The 22,925-nt window shown below is 34.2% G+C and overlaps 3 protein-coding genes across 4 annotated transcripts in view; 1 reads left to right on the top strand and 2 right to left on the bottom strand.

Annotated features, from left to right (window-relative positions):
* Nucleotides 1-9,817, bottom strand: part of Cep290 (Centrosomal protein 290kDa) — a 38,654-nt gene extending 28,837 nt beyond the window's left edge. The window contains exons 1-8 of one of the 2 annotated variants that reach the window (XM_088269841.1): nt 9,549-9,817; nt 7,312-7,402; nt 6,633-6,715; nt 6,041-6,214; nt 4,312-4,447; nt 3,037-3,173; nt 1,148-1,261; nt 464-557 (exon numbers count right to left, since the gene is read on the bottom strand). In XM_088269841.1, coding sequence (XP_088125967.1) covers nt 464-557; nt 1,148-1,261; nt 3,037-3,173; nt 4,312-4,447; nt 6,041-6,214; nt 6,633-6,715; nt 7,312-7,402; nt 9,549-9,731 — 1,012 coding nt within the window. In that variant the 5' untranslated portion in view covers nt 9,732-9,817. Of the gene's footprint in view, nt 1-463; nt 558-1,147; nt 1,262-3,036; nt 3,174-4,311; nt 4,448-6,040; nt 6,215-6,632; nt 6,716-7,311; nt 7,403-7,699; nt 8,259-9,548 lie in introns of those variants that run through there. The other variant, XM_088269842.1, reaches the window with a different exon arrangement.
* A 1,274-nt stretch (nt 9,818-11,091) lies between these two features.
* LOC148303512 (uncharacterized) lies at nt 11,092-15,973 on the top strand. Its single transcript, XM_088269839.1, has 3 exons — nt 11,092-11,360; nt 11,444-11,576; nt 13,592-15,973. The coding sequence occupies exons 1-3, from the start codon at nt 11,290-11,292 to the stop codon at nt 13,928-13,930; spliced, it is 543 nt and encodes a 180-aa protein (XP_088125965.1). The 5' UTR covers nt 11,092-11,289; the 3' UTR covers nt 13,931-15,973.
* A 467-nt stretch (nt 15,974-16,440) lies between these two features.
* Nucleotides 16,441-22,328, bottom strand: LOC148303511 (chitotriosidase-1-like). Its single transcript, XM_088269821.1, has 8 exons — nt 22,315-22,328; nt 22,030-22,130; nt 20,703-20,962; nt 19,233-19,353; nt 18,688-18,873; nt 18,208-18,330; nt 17,477-17,611; nt 16,441-16,866 (listed from the first exon to the last, which is right to left on the bottom strand). Exons 2-8 carry the CDS (start codon nt 22,123-22,125, stop codon nt 16,492-16,494), a joined length of 1,296 nt encoding a protein of 431 aa, XP_088125947.1. The 5' UTR covers nt 22,126-22,130; nt 22,315-22,328; the 3' UTR covers nt 16,441-16,491.
* Nucleotides 22,329-22,925: the final 597 nt, after the last annotated feature.

Genomic DNA, 22,925 nt, shown 5'->3' with positions numbered 1-22,925 from the left:
CCATGTTTCGCTTCCATATATCAGTGTCAGTTTTAGCACTTCATTGTGAAGTGTCAATTTGGCTTTCATGGACATATTTTTTATTTACAGTCACTTCATTTTAAGTATCATTTATTATATTCCCTGCATTCAAAAACTAACTAACTAACTAACCATCACGCCGCTTCACCGCAGAGAGAATAGAACGCCAGAACACTCTGTCCTTGCAAACATTCTTCACCTCTTTCACGTTCATGCATCTCCTCATACATACCCGCAGATTGTTTCGACTCCTAACCGGACCACTTTCAAGTATTCGGCATACTTGATCGTGCCAAGTTTTTCTCGGTTTCAATATACAAATCCACGTTCCAATCCCTTGAGAACATACTGACTAAATATAAAGCTTTTTCTTGTCATTCATCGTGTAAGTTCATCTTTCGCTCTCTTTAATAATTACTGATTAGTTTAATTTATACTATACCTTCAATAGTCTTAGCTGATTTCATCATGTCTTCAGAAGCCTCCTGTAGCTTATCTTGAAGACATATAATCTGTTCTTCTCTCTGTCTTATTATCTAAAACCATTAAAGTTTAGAAATAAAATAAAACAAATATTTTATTATTTTTTATTATTTTCATACTATGTACATACATATACTAAATTTCAAATATTCAAAACCACCTTGGATATTTGAGTAAGCATTTGTCAACACCATTTAAAATTATATTTAAAAAAAAAACAACCAAAAAAAGTTAACACAAACATAATGTAATAATGTCCGCCTCCGTAGTGTAATGGTCAGCACGCTCGGCTACCGTTCTGGAGGACCCGGGTTCGATTCCCAGGGAGGTAAGAATAAATATGAGTGATTTTTTCACTGTAATATTTATTCAATATTACCCTGGACTGGTACTTGAAGCGGAGGCCTGATCACCTTTCCTTCATGTGTAAACGATCAAGATAACACTGCGTTTATATGACGCAGTGCCCTATGCACCATTGGGGTGCGGATAAGGGTTTTATTATCATTATTATTAATGTAATAACACAAAGTTTGTGGTAAGTTGAAACCCAGATTTATTAAATATAACATTGCCACAAAATTTTAAGAAAAAAAAAATAATCAAAAATAATAATACGTCATTATATGAATATAAGCAGTACCTTAGAATAAAATTCCGGCTCCTTCTGGTCAAACTTTTGAGAATTCTTATCTTGTAAATCAGCGTTTACCGTTTGTAATTTTTCTATTTCTGCCTCTTTTCCATCCAAAATATCCTGAAATATATTTATTTAATATAATCAAAATATTCTAGATTAAAAACAAAAGCCGACTAGGTTTTATATAGAATTGATTGGTTGTTTCATCATTGTCAACTGTTAAGAACATTTACAATATTTTGAATTTTATTTAAATTGTATAAATTGCGAAGCAGATTGTCCGCCTCCATAGTGTAATGGTCAGCGAGCTCGCCTACCGTACTGGAGATCCCGGGTTCGATTCCCAGGTGGGGTTAAATACATATAAGTGATTTTTTCACTGTAATATTTTTTCAATATTACCCTGGACTGGTACCTGAGGCGGAGGGCTGATCACCTTTCCTTCATGTGTTAATGATCAAGATAACACTGCATTTACATGATGCAGTGCCCTATGCACCACTGAGGTGCGGATAAGGGTTTGAAGTGAAGTATAAATTGCATGATAGATAGATGTTCAATAAATGTTCAATTGAGAAAATCTATAGTTAAAATAAAATTTTGAATTTTTACTTGGAACATGTACATACAAAGTTGAATCATATGGTTGTAATTCACGGGTAGAACAGTGACTGTTAGACAGTGTATAAAACCAGCACTTAACACACTTACATATTTACATTTTAGTTACTTCATCTATTGCTCGCCTCCGTAGTGTAATGGTCAGCACGCTCGGCTGCCGTACCGGAGGTCCCGGGTTCGATTCCGAGGGGGGGGTCAAATAAATAAAAGTGATTTTTTCACTCTAATATTTATTCAATATTACCCTGGACTGGTACCTGAAGCGGAGGGCTGATCACCTTGTCTTCATGCAATCAACGATCAAGTTAACACTGCGTCACTATGATGCAGTGCCCTATGCACCATTGGGTGTGGATAAGGGTTAAAAAGAAAAAAAGAACTTCGTCTATATTAAGACACCAGTAAAAATCTTAAAAAAGATAGTATGTAATTGAAGTAAACACTTATGATGAAATTTTTCCCGTCTATGTCGTGTAGTGGTTAGTGTGTTTGGTTACAGTGCTGGAGTACCCAGGTACGATTTTCCAGGGGGGTAAAAATAAATATAAGTGATTATTTACACTAATATTTGTTTAATACAATCACAAGATTGATCACCTTGCCTTAATACAAATTAGGATCAATATAAAACTGTGTCAATATGATGCAGTGCCCTATAGACATTGGGTGCAGAAAAGGGTAAGAAGAAGAAGATATGAAGAAGTGTCGGGTTGTGGTCCAGTGGTTAGTATCGCGGACGCTTCAATCAGAGTTTCACGGTTCGAACGAATAATCATAACCTGCCTACCTCAGAACAGGTATCTTCAAATACCTAGTGAGGATAGACAGTGTCCAATAAAAAAATAATAATAAATATATGTTTATATATAAATATGTATAACTTAAGTACAAAATTATATTAAATAATAAACGCTGTTCTGCAGCACTGAACCTGAACCTGAACCCACTCTACCACAATTTGATACCTATTTCTAATAATGAGCCACTTAAGGTGGAGACTGACCGGAGCATTTCGTTGTAACATAACGTCGTAACATCGCTCGCGGCTAGCATCAGCGAGCATCCAAAACTATGGATGGAGCGCTCGGCTCGCTGTACTGACTGCCTGAATGCTCGCATCGTAACGTGTTACGTTACGACTAAATACTCCGGTCAGTCTCCACCTTAAGGCTCACGGAAATATATAAATTTTAAGTATTTTTTGTAAATAATAAAAAACACAAAATTTCTCTTTTAAAAAAAACTAAAATATGAAGCGAAAAAAAGAATACCTTCCATTGGGTTATCCTGGAATCCATTTGTTCGGCAAATTCATCCAATTGTGAATCTTGTTCTTTGGTTATTTCTACAAGCCCATTCACTTGGTCCTTTAATGACGCGTTTACATTATTCAATTTCTCTATATTAGCTGAAAGTACACAACATTTCTCAATGAAAATATGATTGCAATGATGCCATTATGGTCTACCCGTATATCATTTGTCTAGAATCTTATTTTTTGACATCTCATCAAAGATGAAGAAGATTATGGAAGACTGGGCATTTACGGGGCTGACAACCGTCATAGGCTGGTTTAAGTGATCACTTTACACATGTGTTACATTCACCAATTCTACCCATTATTGACAACCACACTACTCAAATTCTTGGAAGTTCTAGAATATATATTTGGACCAATTTAGAAACCTTGTTCTTGAATCACTAGAACTTCACTAGAGACATCTATTGGTGAGATGTAAAGAAGCTTTTTATTAAGCAGAAACTGTTATATTAGTATGTGAAGTCCGAATCCTGGATTATAATCACACACATGAGAAATGCCAGAAAATACCATTTTCATTTTTATTATTTAAGCTTATAATTTGACCAGATAATTTATTTACAACATTTTGAGTGTGTCCAAATACCTGTTCACAAAGTCTGGATTATCTCCAATTGAAAATAACTCCTGCAATTGGAGATAATCCAGATTTTGTGAACAAGTATTTGGGCACACTCAAAATTTTGTCTAGAATCTATTGTCAAATGTGTGGAAACTGATATATGAAAGAGCTGTGGCAAAAATAGATAGACGAATATGATTCAATTCCTGTCTGTCTACTGCAAAAAATTCAAGAAATATTTATTTTAGTTGGTCTGGGTGTTTGTGATGTATTTTTCACATCAACCTTCCCTATCCTTACTATTCTACCTGCAGACAAGTCTCAAAAGATTAGGAAAGGGTCTTCGAGCTGGTTTAGACACATGGATCGAATGGATGACGAAATAAAATGACTGAAGGAGTATATTTGGCAAATGTGAATGATGGAAAAGAATGAAGGCAGCCAAGAAAGACTCGGCATAACAAAATCAATCAGAACCTAAAATCTGGTTGTTTCAAAAGTCTACACAACTAATTGGCATGTATGACAAAATGTGTGCATATAGAAGAAGAAGCTGTCTGTATGTCAGGACAACCAAGTATGCTGTTCCATCCTCACTGCTTAACCCTTGCACAGAAATGGCGTTATGGTAGTGTAGTAAGGTTAGAATAATAGTTGTGGTACCTTGAAGATTCATATTTTCTCCCCTTGTATTGGTAACTAAAAGGGAGAGATTTTTTATATCAAAAGTCGCCTCTGATAACTTTTCTTTGGTGTGATTGAGTTTACTACGCAGAGCCTTATTTTCCTCGCTGATAACCTGAAAATAAATCATTGAATGTTAGCAAAATTATAATTTAAATATTAATTAACAAAATTTGGTAACAATTCAACTTTTTTTTTAACTTTTGACAGCCGGGAGAAAAGAGGCGGGAAAAGAAAAATATTTTTAAAAGAAAACAAATGAGAGAAAACACATAAGAAAATTTTGGAATTTGAAAACTGTTCTACTGAATGAACACAAAAATAAGTGTTGACAAGCGTCTTTTCTGGAAAGTACCTACTCAAAGCATATCAAATATTAAAATAAAAACAAAACAATAATTTGAGTAATGTATTTTATCTTCCGTATTTAAAAAAAATCACGTAATTCAAGTACATCTGTGATCTATATTTGCACTAATATGGTGCTTAGGGTACCGCATGAAATCTATGTGGTCTTAACTTGATAATTATTATATATGAAGATATACATCGTGCCCTTCAGATCTCAAAACTTCAGAGGAATAATTTTTTAGCAGGGATTTCTCTCCGAATAATTTTGTACATATATCTATATAAATTAATTTCAATATCTTAAATGTAAAGTTATTCATCGATTTCTTCATAATTTTGACCCAACATTACATTACAAAATTGAAAAACAGCATTTTGGACCGCAATAGTAGCGCCATCTGTTGAACGTACCAACATCACACAAAATACTAAATATTACTTACGGCGGACCTGTCACTTAACATTTTCAATGCTTTATATTGCATTGTTGTTTCATAGATTATTAATATTTTAATCGATTCACAGGCATTGTGAAATGAAACATAATAGAAATGTGTACTTTCTATTCTCTTTTCTTTCCATTCAACCAGATTGAGCCATAGCAATGCGTGTACAGCTAGTGAATAATTAAGTGGAGAAAAAATAACTTGTTTTTGTATTATTTTTTGATTTCTCATCAAAGATGAAGAAGAATATGGAAGTCTGGGCATTTACGGGCTGACGACCGTCATAGGCTGGTTTAAGTGATCACTTTACACACGTGTAACATTTACCAATTCTACCCATTATTGACAACCACACTACTCAAATTCTTGGAAGTTCTGTATATGTATATGAACCAATTTAGAAACCTTGTTCTTGAATCACTAGAACTTCACTAGAGACATCTATTGGTGAGATGTAAAGAAGCTTTTTACTAAGCAGAAACTCTTATATTAGTATGTGAGGTCTGAATCCTGGATCACACACATAAGAAACGCCAGAAAATACCATTTTCATTTTTATTATTTAAGCTTATAATTTGACCAGACTTCTTCTTCATCTTTGATGAGATGTCAAAAAATAATATGAAAATAGCTCCTGTAATTGGAGATAATCCAGATTTTGTGAACAAGTATTCTGACACACTCAAAACGTTGTAACTTATTTTTATGAGAAAAATATACAGTTCTATTACACAGAATTTCTTTTTATTCTTCTTCTTCTTCTCCTTCTTGGTTTAGGCCTAGTGGCCTGTTTTAAAAAAGGATTAGCCTCCTACAATGTCGATTCCCAGCTGTCATTAATTTCAAAACCTTATCAGATAGTGTAATACGGTTTCTCAGATACCTGGTTCAGTTTATTGCAAGAAGTTTACCTGGATGTCACTGAGCAACTCTTTAATGTGGCCATTTTTCTTTTTAAGAGCATCTCCCAATTCCTTGATCCTGTCAATCTCCGATACAGGATCGGATGTCGAAGAGCTGTCGCCATTTTTGTCCTTCAGCAAGTTAGCGACTTGTTCTTCAAGCGAAGAAATCTTTAAAGTGAGCTGTGAAACCATATATTATTTCAATTTTTATCAATAAGCGACAAATAAAACACATTTTTTTGCCTTACTATTCAGCCATTTCCATTTGATCAAATTTGCAAGATTTTTAGCCTGGTTAACATATTCAAATCAGTTGTGACATTTACAGAACACAGTGCACTTATGGTGTTTTTAATGCATTATTTTAATCAAGGCATAATTTAAGATGTTTCGTTGATTATGATAGCTGCCCAAACCAACGTAGCCCAATTTCATGCGAATATCATATGGAACAAAATATCATATCACATGTAATTTTGGAGAATCCCTATAATAATTCCTAATACTGAAACAGTATTAAAGGGAGCAGTATTAAGCAGAGTTTTACTATACTAAAATATAGATAAGTACATTTGTTAATAAACAATACAAATGTCACCTTTTCAATAATGGATTTATTCGATTCAATTACAATGTCCTTCTGTTCGTTTTGTTCTAATAATTCTCGTTGTTGCAAAGATTCTGAAAAAAAAATCATCCATTATAGTACAGTAGTCATTGTAAATTGGAGATAAAAATTGTAAAGTATCCTTAGGTTGATGATTTACAAAAATACTGAAATAGAAGTTGGTTAATTTTATTATTATTAATTTTATTGTATCCTAAAAATAATAATAATTATTTAGGAAAATTTATTAAGCTCCATTTTCATTAAATACTATCACACGGGCAGTTATTTGGTTTTGTTTGGTCAAAATATACTTATATTGAAATACATATAAATAGATTAATCCATTTCATCTTCTTCTTCGCCTTCACAGATTTCAATAAGAATATTACAGATTATCTTGCGATTTTTCTATATAAATGCTACTACGAAAAAATGTAATACCCCGATATTTAACCTATTGAAAGAAAATTGAGATGATTCTAATAAAATGCCAGTTCCTTTTCAAATTAGCCTACAAAGAAAGTTCTGGTTTACCACAAAGAAAAGGGAAAACACAGACTTATAATCAAAATAATCAAATAAATAGTCAGTTCTTAAATTAAAACTATTTTTTACATTTATTTTATAAAGAAAACGAAACAATGTGTAATAAATTAATGAAAATTACCATTTTTTCTTAAATTGCTAAGTTTGAACTCAGCTTCCATTTCACCTTGTTTCTCCGCCATATTATCTAGTTCCGAGGTAAGTGACTGCACCTAAATGAGAAAAAATATTATTTATAATAAAAATATGTAGCGTTTAAAAAAACGGATTTATAATTATTTATATTAACTCTCCTACTCATACAAACATATGTGATATGTCTGCTATATTATTGCCCGAGCGCAACAATATCCCATATTCCATATGTTCAGGTACAAAAAAGTATCCCCGCAACCAGAGGCGAGCATTAATAACTCGACACTGGCTATAACACCCAAGATGGGTGATAAGCCATTAAAAAAAAGAAGAAGAAAAGGCGTGCATTCTATAATAATAATAATAATAATAACCATATCCGCTCCCTAGGTGGAGCATATGGAGTCCACAAACTGTCTCCAGGCTTTTCTGTCGGCTGCCAGCTCCCTTGCATCCTCCCAAGTCAGATCCGCATCCCGAAGTTCTGACGAGAACTGCCGACGAATTGTCAGCAGTGGTCGTCCTGGGCGGCGCGAACCTGATGCCTTGTAAAAGAGGCAAGCTTGATTAAGGCTCTCAGGAGGCATGCGAAGTACATGGCCAAGCCAACTGAATCGCCTTTTCTTGACGACAGTTGTGACCAAGATTTGCTGCGTCCTACGCCTTATCTCTTCATTCCTCACAAAGTCAAACCACCGCACGCCTAAGATTCTCCGCAAACACCTATTCTCAAAGCTTAGTACACGGCTGCTCTGGGCCCTTGTAAGGTGCCATGTTTCACAGCCGTATAAGAGAACAGGAGCAATGCAGGCATTGTATAGGCGGCATTTGGTTTTCACCGAGTATAAATCCGATCTCCAGACAGCCTTCATACTGTTAAATGCGGACCCAGTGAGTCCTAATCGCACTCCCAGTTCCTTTTGAAGGCTGCCATTTTCAGTCGCGTACATTCCCAAGTACTTACTTAAGTAAACTCTCGACCTTTTCGATGCGCTGGTTACTCAACATCAAGGGTTGTTGGGCATCTAGGCATGAGCTGTTGCACAACACATGGGTTTTTGCAACATTTATTGTAAGCCCCATGTGCGTAGAGTACCTATTTACCCTGTCGACGATCAATTGAAGACCCTCGACAGAGTCATCAATTAAAACAGCATCATCTGCGTACTTTAGGTCGCAGAGTTTCCGGGAGGGGGAGATGGATTCTATGTAGGCAGAAAACAGTGCCTACCTACCCTGGATAACTCGCATTCCATGTAGAAACATGACCAGTGTTTCTATATGGAACTAAATATATATGAACTTTTTAGTGAAACACTACCCAACTCTTCTGCCTAACCTGATTAAAAATTATGTGCACGCCACTGCCCGCAACTCCCACTTTTTCTTGTGACCGATTTGTATGAGAAAAGAATTGGTAAAAATCATAATTCATAAGTTTCTTCATATTTAACAAATTACCTTAAACTGTTATGTAAAAATTACTAGTATCTTTCTACATAACACCATTTTCCAATAGCACGCTCGGGACTTTGACGGTTGGAAATTTTGTTATTAAATGATTAGAATATATTTGTTTTAAATGAAAACTTGACATGGTTTCAATAAAATGCTTTTTTAACTTCCAACACCGAGGGGTGGTGACTTTAAAGGGTATTCTTTTAGGTTTCCCCTAAAATGTGCAGCTATCAGCTGACCCTTAGGCAAAATTCTATAAAAAATGCTGTTTATAAATATTCAAATTTATTATCACTATTAATTAGTTAACTATCCATCAATGGTACTTCTAAACTACAAAATATTTTCTCTTCTTGGATTCCATCAAGAAAACAATACAACAAAATAAATAAATATAATTTATTTACAACATTTTGAGTGTGTCAAAATACTTGTTCACAAAATCTGGATTATCTCCAATTACAGGAGTTATTTTCATATTATTTTTTGACATCTCATTAAAGATGAAGAAGAATATGGAAGTCTGGGCATTTACGGGGCTGATGACCGTCATAGGCTGGTTTAAGTGATCACTTTACACACATGTAACATTCACAAATTCTACCCATTATTGAAAACCACAGTATTCAAATTCTTGGAATTTCTATATATATATGAACCAATTTCGAAACGTTGTTCTTGAATTACTGGAACTTTACTACAGCCATCTATTGGTGGTATTATAATTATAAACATACAATACCGAAATTACGTATCGCAATTTACCTGTTCTCCTTTGTATCGTAATATTTCTTGCGCAACTATAAACAGCCCTTTCATATCTCCAAAACTCATTTCTATATCCCCGGGGTCGATCCATATTATTCCGTCATATATCTTCTCTTTGTCGTCATCCGCGATATCTTCATGATTGAAAGACAAAATCGTCCTCCAATCCATATCAACCATTTTTGTTAAAATGTTTAATTATTTAACAGCCCCGATCTTAAATTCCAGGTCATTTCCAGGCGGACTTTTCACCCTAGCAACGGAAACGATAACAAACTAGAAAAGTCAAAACATACCGCCGTTACCACCGAATATACTTTACATAGCTCGTAATACACGCATTTCGATATTCAAACATTCAGTGTTAATATCCCGTGTATAAGAAAAAGATAGCGCACTGCAATTTACAGTCTGTCTCTTTTTAACCGACAAATACTCTTCTAACATTATCTCTTTCTATCTTCTTTAGTTTGCACTGAGCAAACAAAGAGAGAGAAACCTAGTTTTAATTCCTAGAATGCTTTATGCTAAACTTAGTGTCTGAATTTGTGAATTGTTCCAAACCATTATCTGATGATCGTCTCCCGATCCTTCGAATTCACACTTAATAAGTTCAAAAAGGCCAAACTAAATCGACCACATATACTACTACTACCAACACAACGCCTTCTGAAAGGGTAGGCAGAGAGGATACAATTCAATTAGCGTAACACATCACTTGTAATTTTTTTAATTCAATTTAAATATAATTAGTCAATAAATATGCAATTTATTCCTATAATATTTGTAGCACCAATAAGACTGATGTGATGTGCCTAAGAATAATTTCTCTAAGCAAATGTAACTTCTTCAACTGAGGCGTCGTTATGTGTCTATTGTCGAAACCATCAATAAAACTTGGTAAATTTCTGCATATAGTTTCACTTGTCACAATTAATAGAATGTCCGCCAATATATTATGACCCTTAGACGAAAGTAAATTACTTCCCATCAGATCAAAGCAGATCGGTTTAGGAAGAAATCGAATAATATTTTTGAGCAGATCAGTTCATATTTGGACAAAATAATTATTATCTTCTTCTTCTTCTTTTTAATGGCTTTTTACCAATCTTTATTGTTCTAGCCAGTGTCGAGTTATTTTTTATTTACATTTAACTTTCAAAAATTAGTATTCCTGTTAGTGGGGTTAGTTTTATTAGTAATGTTTGTTTGTTAAGTGAGTTATTTAAGTGAGTTATCATACACCTTTACAAACTAATACAATTAATTTTAAGATATTTACAAATTATTTTATTTACAAGTTTGTTTGGGGAGATTGATAAGGTTGAGATGTTAGTGGGAAATGGGACGTTTATGCTGGAGAGGTCTGAAAGGAATCTCGGGAAGACGTCATTTAGCGGGCACCCAAAGAACATGCGATCTAGATCATCCTCTTCAAGACGATATAATTATTATTAGTTTGGGAACCGCTTAACGGCGTGACCATCCTACGAAAGCTTTAAGTAACTAAACGCACTCACCGAATGACAGCTCTCATAACTCATTTTTTCTATGATTTTAAAAAACGTATACAAGCGTGCACATGTCAACAATATTATAACTGCGGTGTTTTGAATGTATTCTTTGTCGTTTTCATTTTTATTTTTAAAACGTAAATATTACCAATATTTTTTGTTTTGCGTATGACTGCTTATAAATCGTGTGCGTAACATATAAATTAGTTTACCGGTTTTCTGAAATGACAAACCACCAGAAGAGTCCCTTTCCAACTAGTCCAAAATCGGAGAACTCTACTTATTTTGTCGATAGGTTTGTGCATAGTAAATACGCCTCTTAATTTTGATTCTAATCTGCAATGCTGCATAATTATTAATATGTTTTCTCATTACTAGGTCTGGTAATCACAATTATATATCTCAGCCGTCTCAAGATGAGCAAACATCTCATGTAGAATTTGAGAATCTCCGTGAAATGCTTGACAATGATGCTAACGGCTGCAAAAAATCTGCGGAGGAGTGGAAGAAGGTTTGTTGTAAAAGTTTTTGCCTGCTATTTTTAATCTTTCTCTTCCAAGTCTAACCTCATAGCTAGGCTTACCATAATTATAAAGCTCCAAACCAGGACAGGTAGGGAAAAAAACAAATACAGTGGAACCCTTTTATAACGAGCATAAGTCATTCCAGCATCTTACTCGCTAAGCGAAACATTTTTCCCATAGAAATCAATGTAAAATACGATAATCCGAAAAAATACTAAATTTGTATGTATTTTTTTATAAACGTTTATTTATATAAAATTCATATTATTTTTTGACATCTCATCAAAGATGAAGAAGGATATGGAAGTCGACCTCACATACTAATTAAAGAGTTTCTGCTCAATAAAAAGCTTCTTTTCATCTCACCAATAGAGTCTCTAGTGATTCAAAAACAATGTTTCTAAATTGGTTCATATATATAGAACTTCCAAGAATTTGAGTGGTGTGGTTGTCAATAATGGGTAGAATTGGTGAATGTTACACGTGTGTAAAGTGATCACTTAAACCAGCCTATGACGGTCGTCAGCCCCGTAAATCCCCAGACTTCCATATTCTTCTTTGTCTTTGATGAGATGTCAAAAAATAATATGAAAAATACTCCTATAATTGGAGATAATCCAGATTTGTACACACTCAAAATGTTGTTATGTAAAATTACATAAATTGTTAAGGAGTGTAACACCTTCAAATACAATTATAATTTTTTTTTAAATATTTGGAACAAATAATTAATTCTTTTAAACTAGAACACTCTCTAAATACATTTTTATTTTGCCGACGCTTCAAAATTGAACAGATAAGTAGACAGTGCTCGCGCAAACCGTGACAAAGTCTAAACCAGTCGGGACACCGGGTCCCGTGTCTGAAACCGGGACAATCCCGGTCAAACCGGGACGTATGGTAAGCCTACTCATAGCACAAGTTTTACATTACATTACTTACTGGAACACGGAACACTGTTCCGTGTCTGTCTGCTGTGCTGGTCGGGTTGTGGGCGTCTGTGTACCGGCCAACGTCGAGTCGTAATCGGATCTAGCTGACTAATTCAACTAAACACTAATCCCTTTCACTGCCTACACTGGGGAACTTCTAGAAAATTTTGGTGACGGACTTACAATCTTGTATTTATTTAGATTGGCAGTGACAGGTATATTGAAAGCTTTTAAATATAAATTCACAGTTAAATCGAGATACCATTTTATATTGTTTCACATTTTCAAAAAATATCGCAACTTAGTTTAAGAAAAAAAAATTGCTTAGCAAGAGCAGAACTGTCAGGCAGCCGGGATGCTTCTGTATCAGATCTGGGCATGCGGTGGGACAGCTTTCAATTACATTACTTACTCTGCTGTGCTGGTCGGGGTTGTGGGCGTCTGTGTACCGGCCAACATCGGGTCGGAATCGGATCTAGCTGACTAACTGAACTAAATACTAATCCGTTTCACTGCCTACACCGGGGTACTTCTAGAAAATTTACTTCTGTAAATTTTACACTGACGTTTATTTACGTCCATACTTCAGCAAAGATTAAGGTGATTAAAGAAAACACTTGTTTTATACCACTTGAGTTTTATTAGTTTTATTATTGTCTTTATACGTCCGCCTCCGTGGTGTAATGGTCAGCGTGTTTAGCTACCGTACTGGAGGTCCCGGGTTTGATTCCCAGGGGGGGTGAAAATAAATATTAAGGATTTTACACTGTATTATTTATTTAATATTACCCTGGACTGGTTCCTGAAGCACAAGAGTGATCACCTTGCTTTCGTGTAAGTAATGATCAAGATAACACTGCGTCAATTCGATGCAGTGCCCTATGCACCATTGGGTGCGGATAAGGGTTATAATAATTATTGTTTTTAATAAAACTCAAGTGGTATAAAACAAGTGTTTTCTTTAATCATTGTAACATGTCTTACCACAAAGTCAATGCCGAAACAATAAATAAAATAAAGGTTAAGGTGATTAAAATGTTTGTAATTTTTTTTGTTGTTATGCTTTACAGTATATTCAGGATATTCAACTTGTGATCTTGGATTCTGGAGACCCACCCCCTTCGCTGTCTGACCGAGCTCCGAGTCCTTCGTCACACGCGTCTTCTACTGAGGAATCCTACTCTTCAAATCTCCCCTCAAAGAAGAGAAAGAGTAGAATGGGAGTGTTGCTCAAAGAGATTGATAGACGTCGATCCCAGCTGAAGGCTCTGCGGGAGGAAAATCTTAAACAAAGAGAAAAACTGATGTTGCTAGTGGAAGAAAAAAATTCAGCTAACATCAAACGCATGAATAAACTAGTAGAAAAAACCTTATCTCATCTGGTAAGATTGTCAAAAAAGAGCATATAATTCAAAAGTGTTTCAATAGGAATGAAGCATCTATTTTTTGTCTCTGTGGTCTCAATCTTGAGGATTGGTCTGCAGCGAAATGACACCTTCGCCATTCTGGTCTATTGTGCGCCACCCTCTTCAGCTCCTCATACAAAAAACAAAATAGTGAAGGACATTGGTAACATAAACCAAAGTAGGACACAAAATGCCGAACCCTCTTCTTGTGGAATGGAAGGACTGCTGATGTCAGTCAACAGTCCGCCTTCTCCTGAGGAGTGCAACGTGGTTTCCTCCCAGCAATGAGCAAATGCTGAGAAGTTCCTGTTTGGCCCACACTAGATAATCCCTCCTGTTCCCAACACAGATTCAAATAAAAACATATTTAATTTGCTAGAAGAAACAAAAATCCACTAAATCATCTATAAACCTTGTACATAATAAGCGAGGTAAATAATAAATGCAATTCCCATCTAAAAAAAAAGCTCCTCATACGTTGAACAGCCCATAGATGCCTGGAGATATCTGCCATACGGGTAAGGGTGACCAGGCAGAAAGCGAGGATCGCAGCAAAAAGGGCGAGGCGGAGAAGGCATGACTGGTGGCAGAAGAAGCCGCCCTGGGGGCTGAAGAAGAACATTTACAACTGATGGTGGAAGCTTCATCAAGAGCATCAGAACGATCCGTCCTGGATCGAGTATCAGAATGAGCGGATTAGTGTAGTTCATATAATGAATTTATTGCATTTACACCGCAGCCAGAACAACATCAACCAGCTGAGCACCCTTCGCTGGGCAGCTTCTGTTGCTGCCGTGTGGGAAACCTTCTCCGCTGCCATCTGGGCAGCATTTGCTGCTGCCGTCTAAAGAGCTCCTACTGCTGCCATCAGAGCAGCCTACTAATCTAGACAGACTTTGTTGCCTCGGGTAAACCGCAAGGTAGGAACCGAGCAGTAAAGAACGAGGGGGGCTTAAGCCGGGAGGATTCGGCACTACCTATAAAGTGTCCATGGTGCTTTTTCCCCCCACAAAAAAAGAAGTAAATGTATTGAAATATTATTTCAAGCTCCGTTGTAATATATTAACACATTGTTTGCGGGCGGTTTTTTCATCAACCTCCCTAATTAGTATACTAATTAGGGTTGTTTACTAATCACTAGTGACCGCAAACCCAATTCCGATCTGTATAATGTTTTTTGGCATCTCACGCCGTACCAAATGTAAGTAAATAGAACACCGTGGTGGCATTCACCTCTAAGTATTAAGTAACGTCTAGCAGCAATAACAGGCACCAGACACCAATAGCAGTTGCAGATTGCAGATAACAATTGCTGATTCGAAGAAAGCATACCATAGGACAATGTTACGGCCGACGCGGTTTCTTACGTCCTGGGTATCGAATAGCGTCTGGAAATAACATAACATCTGGAGGGGAACAAAGGATCTGGAGGGTAAATATAGGCTGAGCCCCCAGAAGCTACCATCTCAGTCCTTGACCAGTGCTCACAGTTGATCACAATTCTCCACCAGTACCGCGACTAGTATTAATAATTTTGGATGATTTATACAGCGCCATTTTCGTAAAATACTACCTCATACCGAATGGATTATGATATGGAAATGATAATGATAAAAAAAAAATTATTATATTAAAGAAAAACGTCGTCAATCCGCTGAGTCTGAAGGGGGTAAAGTGGAGCTGCCGTATTATTGCCCCTTCTTGGTCCTTTTGGGCTGGAGCATGGCCAAGATGTTGGGCAGGACGCCTCCCTGAGCAATGGTAGCGCCGGAGAGCAGCTTGTTGAGCTCATCTCATTGTGGATATTCAACTGTATCATCGTAGTTCTACACCAGCGATGCGTCTCTACGACCACCACCGTACTTCGCCTTGGAACACTCGTGCTTCGTCAATACGGAAACCGCTACGCGTCTATGACTATGTATTACTGATTACTTTAATAAATACTGATAATAATAAGTGTTTTAATTACAATCCCTAGTCTCATCTAACCAGCAAGTTCAACGCTTATAAGCATTTTATTTTTTGACTTGGCGTTTAATTTGTAGAACTCCATTTTAATTTATGTATTAATTTTAAATCAAACACAGATTTTTTGAGTCTACTAAGTTGTATTTTATTAACAAAAAACACATAAAAAATTATATTGTGACAATTGTATCGCCTTGTTAGGGCATTATCAAACGAATGTCATTCGTTTGATAATGCCCTAACAAGGCGAAACAATTGTCACAATATAATTTTTTATGTGTTTTTTGTTAATAAAATACAACTTAGTAGACTCAAAAAATCTGTGTTTGATTTAAAATTAATACATAAGCTTATAAGCATTCTTCACCCTCTCCACTAACATTATGTTAAAGACGCTTTAAAGCATTTCCTGCCAACAATGTATTAAATAATTCTGAAAAATTCTTACCTTTCTTCAAATGGAGAAAGCTTCAACCAATTACAGCACAATGTGCAATTTTGTATCGCTTTCTTTAAAATAAAACAATGTATAAATTGCAAATTTATTTTATTTTATTAAATTTTCTATATAATTTTGTTCTTAGACATTTAATCTAGCATGTGACCACTTGAGGATAGTTGCAAACATTAGTTTTGCTATCGAACAGAAGTCCATTGCTACAAGTGAAGTGGGCAGTCACATACTTCCCGCTAGACAAGTAGCACTGGTAGAACTTGGAGCAGTTCAGTGGGTCCTTGAAAAACCCAGCTTTGGTGCATATTTGGGTGGACGGAGTCTCTGGGTTAACTACTTCAGGCTCTGGATTGATAATTTCTGGTTCAACTGGGACTTCCGGTTCTGGAGTAGGTTCGGGTTTGGCTGTTGTAGTTGTAGATTCGGGTTTGGCTGTTGTAGTTGTAGATTCGGGTTTGGCTGTTGTAGTTGTAGAATCGGGTTTGAGAGTTGTTGTGGTGGTTGATGATGATACCTTAAAAAATATCAAATTCATAATATGAGCACTTGGAAAGGGAACAATGGGCAAAATTTGGCCATTTTTTCCAGCAGCTGTTAATCAAAAAATACTTTACAAATAGAAAGCGATACATTTTTATAACACACAATACTTGTCATCACATATATAAGTGTAAACTTAGGATTTACCAAGATAATGGAGTTGGAAGTTAACGGGTGATTGTAGAAATAAACTATTTAATTATTTCAAACTCTTATATTTCGACGATGTATGAGAAGGTTAAAAAATGCATTGTTAATTATCTAATTATTTTCAATAACATAAACTTTTGTCCTTCATTTTCGTAATCAACTTGTTTGACTTACATTTACATTGATGTTAGTATTTTTGCATTCTAATATTTTAATAAATTTATCGGGATATTTTTATAGATTTATAATCAAGATTGCAATGCAAATATCTTGGTTAAATTCTTTGCATCATTGATTGTGAATAAAAGACAAGGAAGAAGGTTCATAGATGATTTAAAGCCGATTTAAGCGCCCTTCAGGTAGTATTTTACGAAATAGGCGCTTTATAAGTTATCCAAATTTATTATTATTATTATTATTATTAAAATACTTACCCCAGATCCGAGAATTCTTTGGTTAAGTAAAGACACAAGAGGATATTTTCCTTCTCCACAATTTCCCCTGAAATCATCAGTTTCCAAACTCCAGACCATTGCTCCACCCAGTTTATAGCTTTCGATGAAGTCCAACTAAAACATGTAAAGTATTCATATCATAAAAATATAACATTTCATGTTACTGTCTAGAATTAACGATGGTAGAAACTAAACAAATAGATTATCACTTTAAACGGAATTTGCAAACTGAAAACACTACAATGATAAAAAACTTTTGTCTTTATAATATTATGTAGTAGGTATATCCTAAATTCAAAAGAATAAGTAAAAATTTACTATGTATTATATCAATCTATCCTGATGGAGTGGTACGAGTGATAACACTTTTAAGTGTTAATATTACACAAAAATCCAAAACATGTATTTTTTTTAATTCCCATGCACACTTTTACAGGGAAAATATCCAACAAATTACAACTTGTAGTAGTCAAAAAACTATATGCTAAAACAATTTTTACATACTATATTTAAAAATTGATCACACAAATCACAAGAAAAATCTCCCATGAAATATATCAGATATACAAATCATCAATAATACACTGCATGAAAATATCATAAACCCAAAAAAAAATATATATATACATATACCACGTTCGGTCAAAGGTCCTTTAAGTATTACGCATTTATTATTCATTAAATAATAACTATTATGATATCGCAATTACCTTTATTTCAAAAGACTTCTTATCATCATACGAGACCCACTGATTTCCTAAGACGTAATAAGGAACCTTTGCTTCATCATCCCAGTTCTTTTTTGCATTCACGTTCTTAAGATTCTGGCAAATCTGAAAAAAATATGTACTTATAAGTAATGTTCATAATATTTTAAGTTTTTTTAAATAGAATGAAGAGTAATATTTGTGTTCTTATAATATATACATAGCAAGAAAATAATAGCTCAGACTAATTTTAGTGTATTATTTTATGAGATAGTCAAATGTATTCTATAGCTACCCTACGAGGTTATTGAAAAGGTGAAATATGTATTGTTTCTATTAAAAAATGTCTTATGTATGATTTGTTAAAATTATTTTGAATTCCCTTTTTTCAAATAAAATCTTCATCACAGGTCATCAGAGGGTTTAATCAAGGATCTGTTGATACGTTCTTCGGTTTAGAATAATTTAGATATGTTTTCTTACTTCACTGTACCCGAGGTATCCGGGTTGCTGAGTGATGGGGCCTGCATTTCCTGCTGCAGAAGATGGGCAGCGTGCTGTCGTGCAAGATGTAGAGCTGAGGGTATAACTGTGACCGTAAAGCGCCATTCCAAGAACCAACTTATTCGCTGGAGCTCCATTACTTATCCAATTATCAATGCACGATTTCTAAATCAAATGTAAATTAAGATATCATATATACATGTAAAAAAATAAAATCAAGAGGGTTTTTAATTAATAAATTAGGGACAATTTTTAAACTGTCCTGAAGTGAGTTTTTGTGGACAAAACTGTATCTGGGAAGTGATTTTTTTTTTAGATTTTACATATATTTTATTGCAAAATCATGCGTCAATTTTATTTCAGGAGGCCATATATTCTTCTTTAATATCATCCTTATTGCCTTGACAACCCACATATTACCAACAATATAATTTAAAATATGGTTTCATGAAGTCATGTTTTTTATAGCAGGGTTTTCAGTGATGGCCTTTACTTTTTTATTATTACAAAAATATATTTCTTACAATATTAAGAGAAATATCAAAAGTGCCAATTTCAGCGTTTGATACAAACAGTGGAGTATTATGTCCTGTAGCACCCTCTGTGTGTAAGTCGTAAGCCATTAAATTAAAGAAGTCCAAATATCTGAAATCAGAAAATTATAAAGCATAGGTAGAAAAATCTTTGTAATGCCAGCAACGAAACTTTAAAAAAAAAATATTTATATTTTGCTTGGTATAAATCACTTTTTCCTAAAATCTATTGTGACAAAAAATATAAAAGATATTGATACTGAACGTATCCAAACTAAAGAATTAATGGTATTAAGTAAATAAATTTTAATTAAACATTTATTGGTATTGCCACAAAGTGAGTACCCAATTAATAAATAAAAAAAACTTTTTGTGTTGCCGATACATTCTATAGAAATCTGCACATAAAAAAATTGGTATCAAACCAAAATAATGACGTTAAAAATAAATGAATAAAATCATACAAAAGCGTTACCGGACACTTTATGTAAAAAAATAATGTATTGCAAATGCTTTTGAATCTTTTTCTACTTATAGGTAGGTTACCTTTAAAAAAAGAACTGTGACTTTCAATATCTTTGATTCCCCTCATTATTTTTCTTTGAATATTTAAAATAGGAAAACCATTCTAAATAGGTACTTATAATTGTTGTAGGTAGGTACTTAACCCTACATCAGCAGTATTGAGTGATTCAAATGCACTTTAAAAGCATGTATGTTGTGTCAATTTATTAAAAATACTTTTTCATGCATTTATTAGTGTGGGAACAGAATCACTACAATGCATTTTTCAATGCTAGCTTCAAAATAATCAATAGCTACTACAGACCTCACACACCTTATATAAAAATGACACAATTTGGCACGAAATTAAAATCACATATTTTATAAGGGACAAAATACAAATACATTCACAAATATGGGGATGTAATCTATTGTCGACTGCTTCAGTGGTATAGTAGTTAACGCATTTGGGTACCATATTGTAGGTCCCAGATGGGTTCTCAGAAAGGGCGAAATTATTAATTATTTTTCACATTATATTTTACCAGTGCACAGTGATATTAATAATTATTTAATATCACTTTAAATGGTACCTGTAGTACAAGACTGATCGCTGTGTCCTTATGTAGTTAGCAATCAAAATAACTTTGCATTTATATTATGAAGTGCCCTATGCACCATTGGGTGCTGATAAGAGTTAGAAAAAGTCCATCGAATTTACTCAATCGAGAGACAGTTTTATATAGGAAACAAAACACAATTTAGAGTTAAAATGAAAAGTGTAGTACATAGTGTGATTATTCAGAATATTTTCACTAAAAACTCTTTCATGAAAATACCTATAGCATGTACATATTAATATATATAGTGGTAAACTTCCAACTTAAATTATGATTTTTAAAAAAGCGCTCTTGATGGGTTTTCCAAATGACAATGAAGTAAATAAAAAGTTTTTACTTTGCTAGATTGGCAACATCGTATGACTGTTGAACAATGGAGTCAGAGAGTCCCATGGCCGCCGTTAACAGCAAACCTTCCTTTCCGAGTTCGGCCTTGAGCAGTCGGCAAAGGTCCACAAAGTTCTGTTTATCTGCAGCAGCACCGCCTCTCTGTGCCGGGTACTCCCAGTCCAGGTCCAAACCGTCAAAGTTGAATTTCTTCACAAATGCTACGGCATTTACAGCAAATGCCTGCCTTCTACCGGCATCACTAAATATCTGGTTAAATACATAGAAAGCAGTTAAAATACAGCTTATTATTTAAATAAAATCTGAAGTAAATATATTATTTTATATATTAAACCATATCCGGAGCCATATCTGGAGTCAACAAACTGTCTCCAGGCTTTTCTGTCAGCTGCCAGCTCCCTTGCATCCTCAGACAGGTCCGCGTCCCAAAGTTCTAACGAGAACTGCCGACAAATCGTCAGCAGTGGACGTCCTGGGCGGCACTAACCTGATGCCTTGTAAAAGAGGCAAACTTGATGGCGGCTCTCGGGAGGCATACAGAGTACATGGCTAAGCCAACTGAATCATCTTTTCTTGACGACAATTGTGACTAAGATTTGTTTCACTTTAATAGTTTGATAATGTAAGCCAGAATTTAAACAAAAATATTTGCATCAAATTCATATATGTATCTTGTAAAGGTAAAAAACTAGATAGATTAGAAATCCGAGAATTAACTTAATTAAAAAAACTGTCATAAGAAAGAAATAATAAATAATTACATCACACATATACATTTATCATTACTTTACCTATTAGAAAACGATCTATAAATGCCTTGATGTTCTGTCCATGATGAGAAAAAACTGATGGGAATTTTACATTTCAAAGTACACTGACTTTTCCTGGATGAGTGCAGTCTGGTAGAAAGAGCTGTCAACCAGTGACTCCAGATAGATTTGTTTATTATCTAAATTCAGTTACAAAATCCATTTCATTAATTTTTTTACAAAAATTCTATTTGAAACTCTTAACATCTTTTAAATGTAATTATTATACTTAGACAATACTTAAATTCATTTAATAAATTGTTTTAGTTAAATAAACAGTATAAAAAACATGGTTCTATACCCCGTATACCCTGCTTAATTGCATGTATAACATTTATAAGATTTTGGTAAAAGTTAAACCCAGTAAATCATCAAATAAAATAAATGTGGAAAAAGCTACATAATTGTTTTATTGTATTGTTAAATATTTCCCCTTTTATTTTATTTTATGAAGCGTAATATGATTTTGGTGTAGTAAATAGTGTAATTGAATATTTTTTTACTTACTGCAGAATATAATTCAGAGCCAGCATTCCATCCGCCCATTGCTACTAAAGTCTTTAAATTGGGATTTGCTTTCTTCAAACTGTTTAGTTTTTCCATCCCGCCTTAAATCAAACAATATTTTTAATAAATAAAAATTTAAAAGATGTCGAAATTTCAGCATTAATAAAACCAATGATTTTCTGCATTTCATTAGTTGGAGTTGAAAATCTTAAATTTATTAAGGGGAATTATTTATAAAGTAGAAAATAAAAGATAAGATTAAGCTACATCTATAGTATTACAAACCGTAAACTATACTTTGTTATTATAATTATTTAAGTAAATAATATACGTAAAGCTTTTACTTCATCATATTCAAAATATATAAACTGCAAAAAGGTAAGAATACCAAAGAAAGATTTCATTATCTCTTCATTGAGTAAGTCTCCAGTCTCACATATATATGGCAACACTGTTGTCAGAACTATATTATTGCTGGATAGTACCAGCCTTCAAACTATGAGTTTTATAATTTCATGGCATTCCGACAATTAATTTACAAGTTAAAATGAATTTTGTATGTTAATTAAACATTGTTTCATAGATGGGAAAATGCTGTTGAAACCAAACAGTGGATTGTTAAGCGTTATAAAAGTTCTGCATTAGGGAACCAACTATTATTCACTGGTATGCTGAATTTAATCTCAGCCATACAAACACTTATGATGTTAAATGCATTTATCATCAGTTGTTTTATTACGAGAATGAATATTATGTCTAGCTTTTTCATAGTTTTACAAACCAAGTAAGGACAATAAAACTCACCTAATGAAATGTCTGCCCACTCGTCCATATGTGCAAGGTTGCTATTCCAATTAGCATTAACGAAAGAGTAGATTAGATGGGTACAAAGATTA

Source organism: Brachycentrus maculatus, unplaced genomic scaffold, assembly GCF_059751285.1.
Source record: "Brachycentrus maculatus isolate JH-2025_06_01 unplaced genomic scaffold, ASM5975128v1 h1tg000365l, whole genome shotgun sequence".
Classification (NCBI taxonomy): domain Eukaryota; kingdom Metazoa; phylum Arthropoda; class Insecta; order Trichoptera; family Brachycentridae; genus Brachycentrus; species Brachycentrus maculatus.
This window is presented reverse-complemented; position numbering and strand designations above follow the sequence as displayed.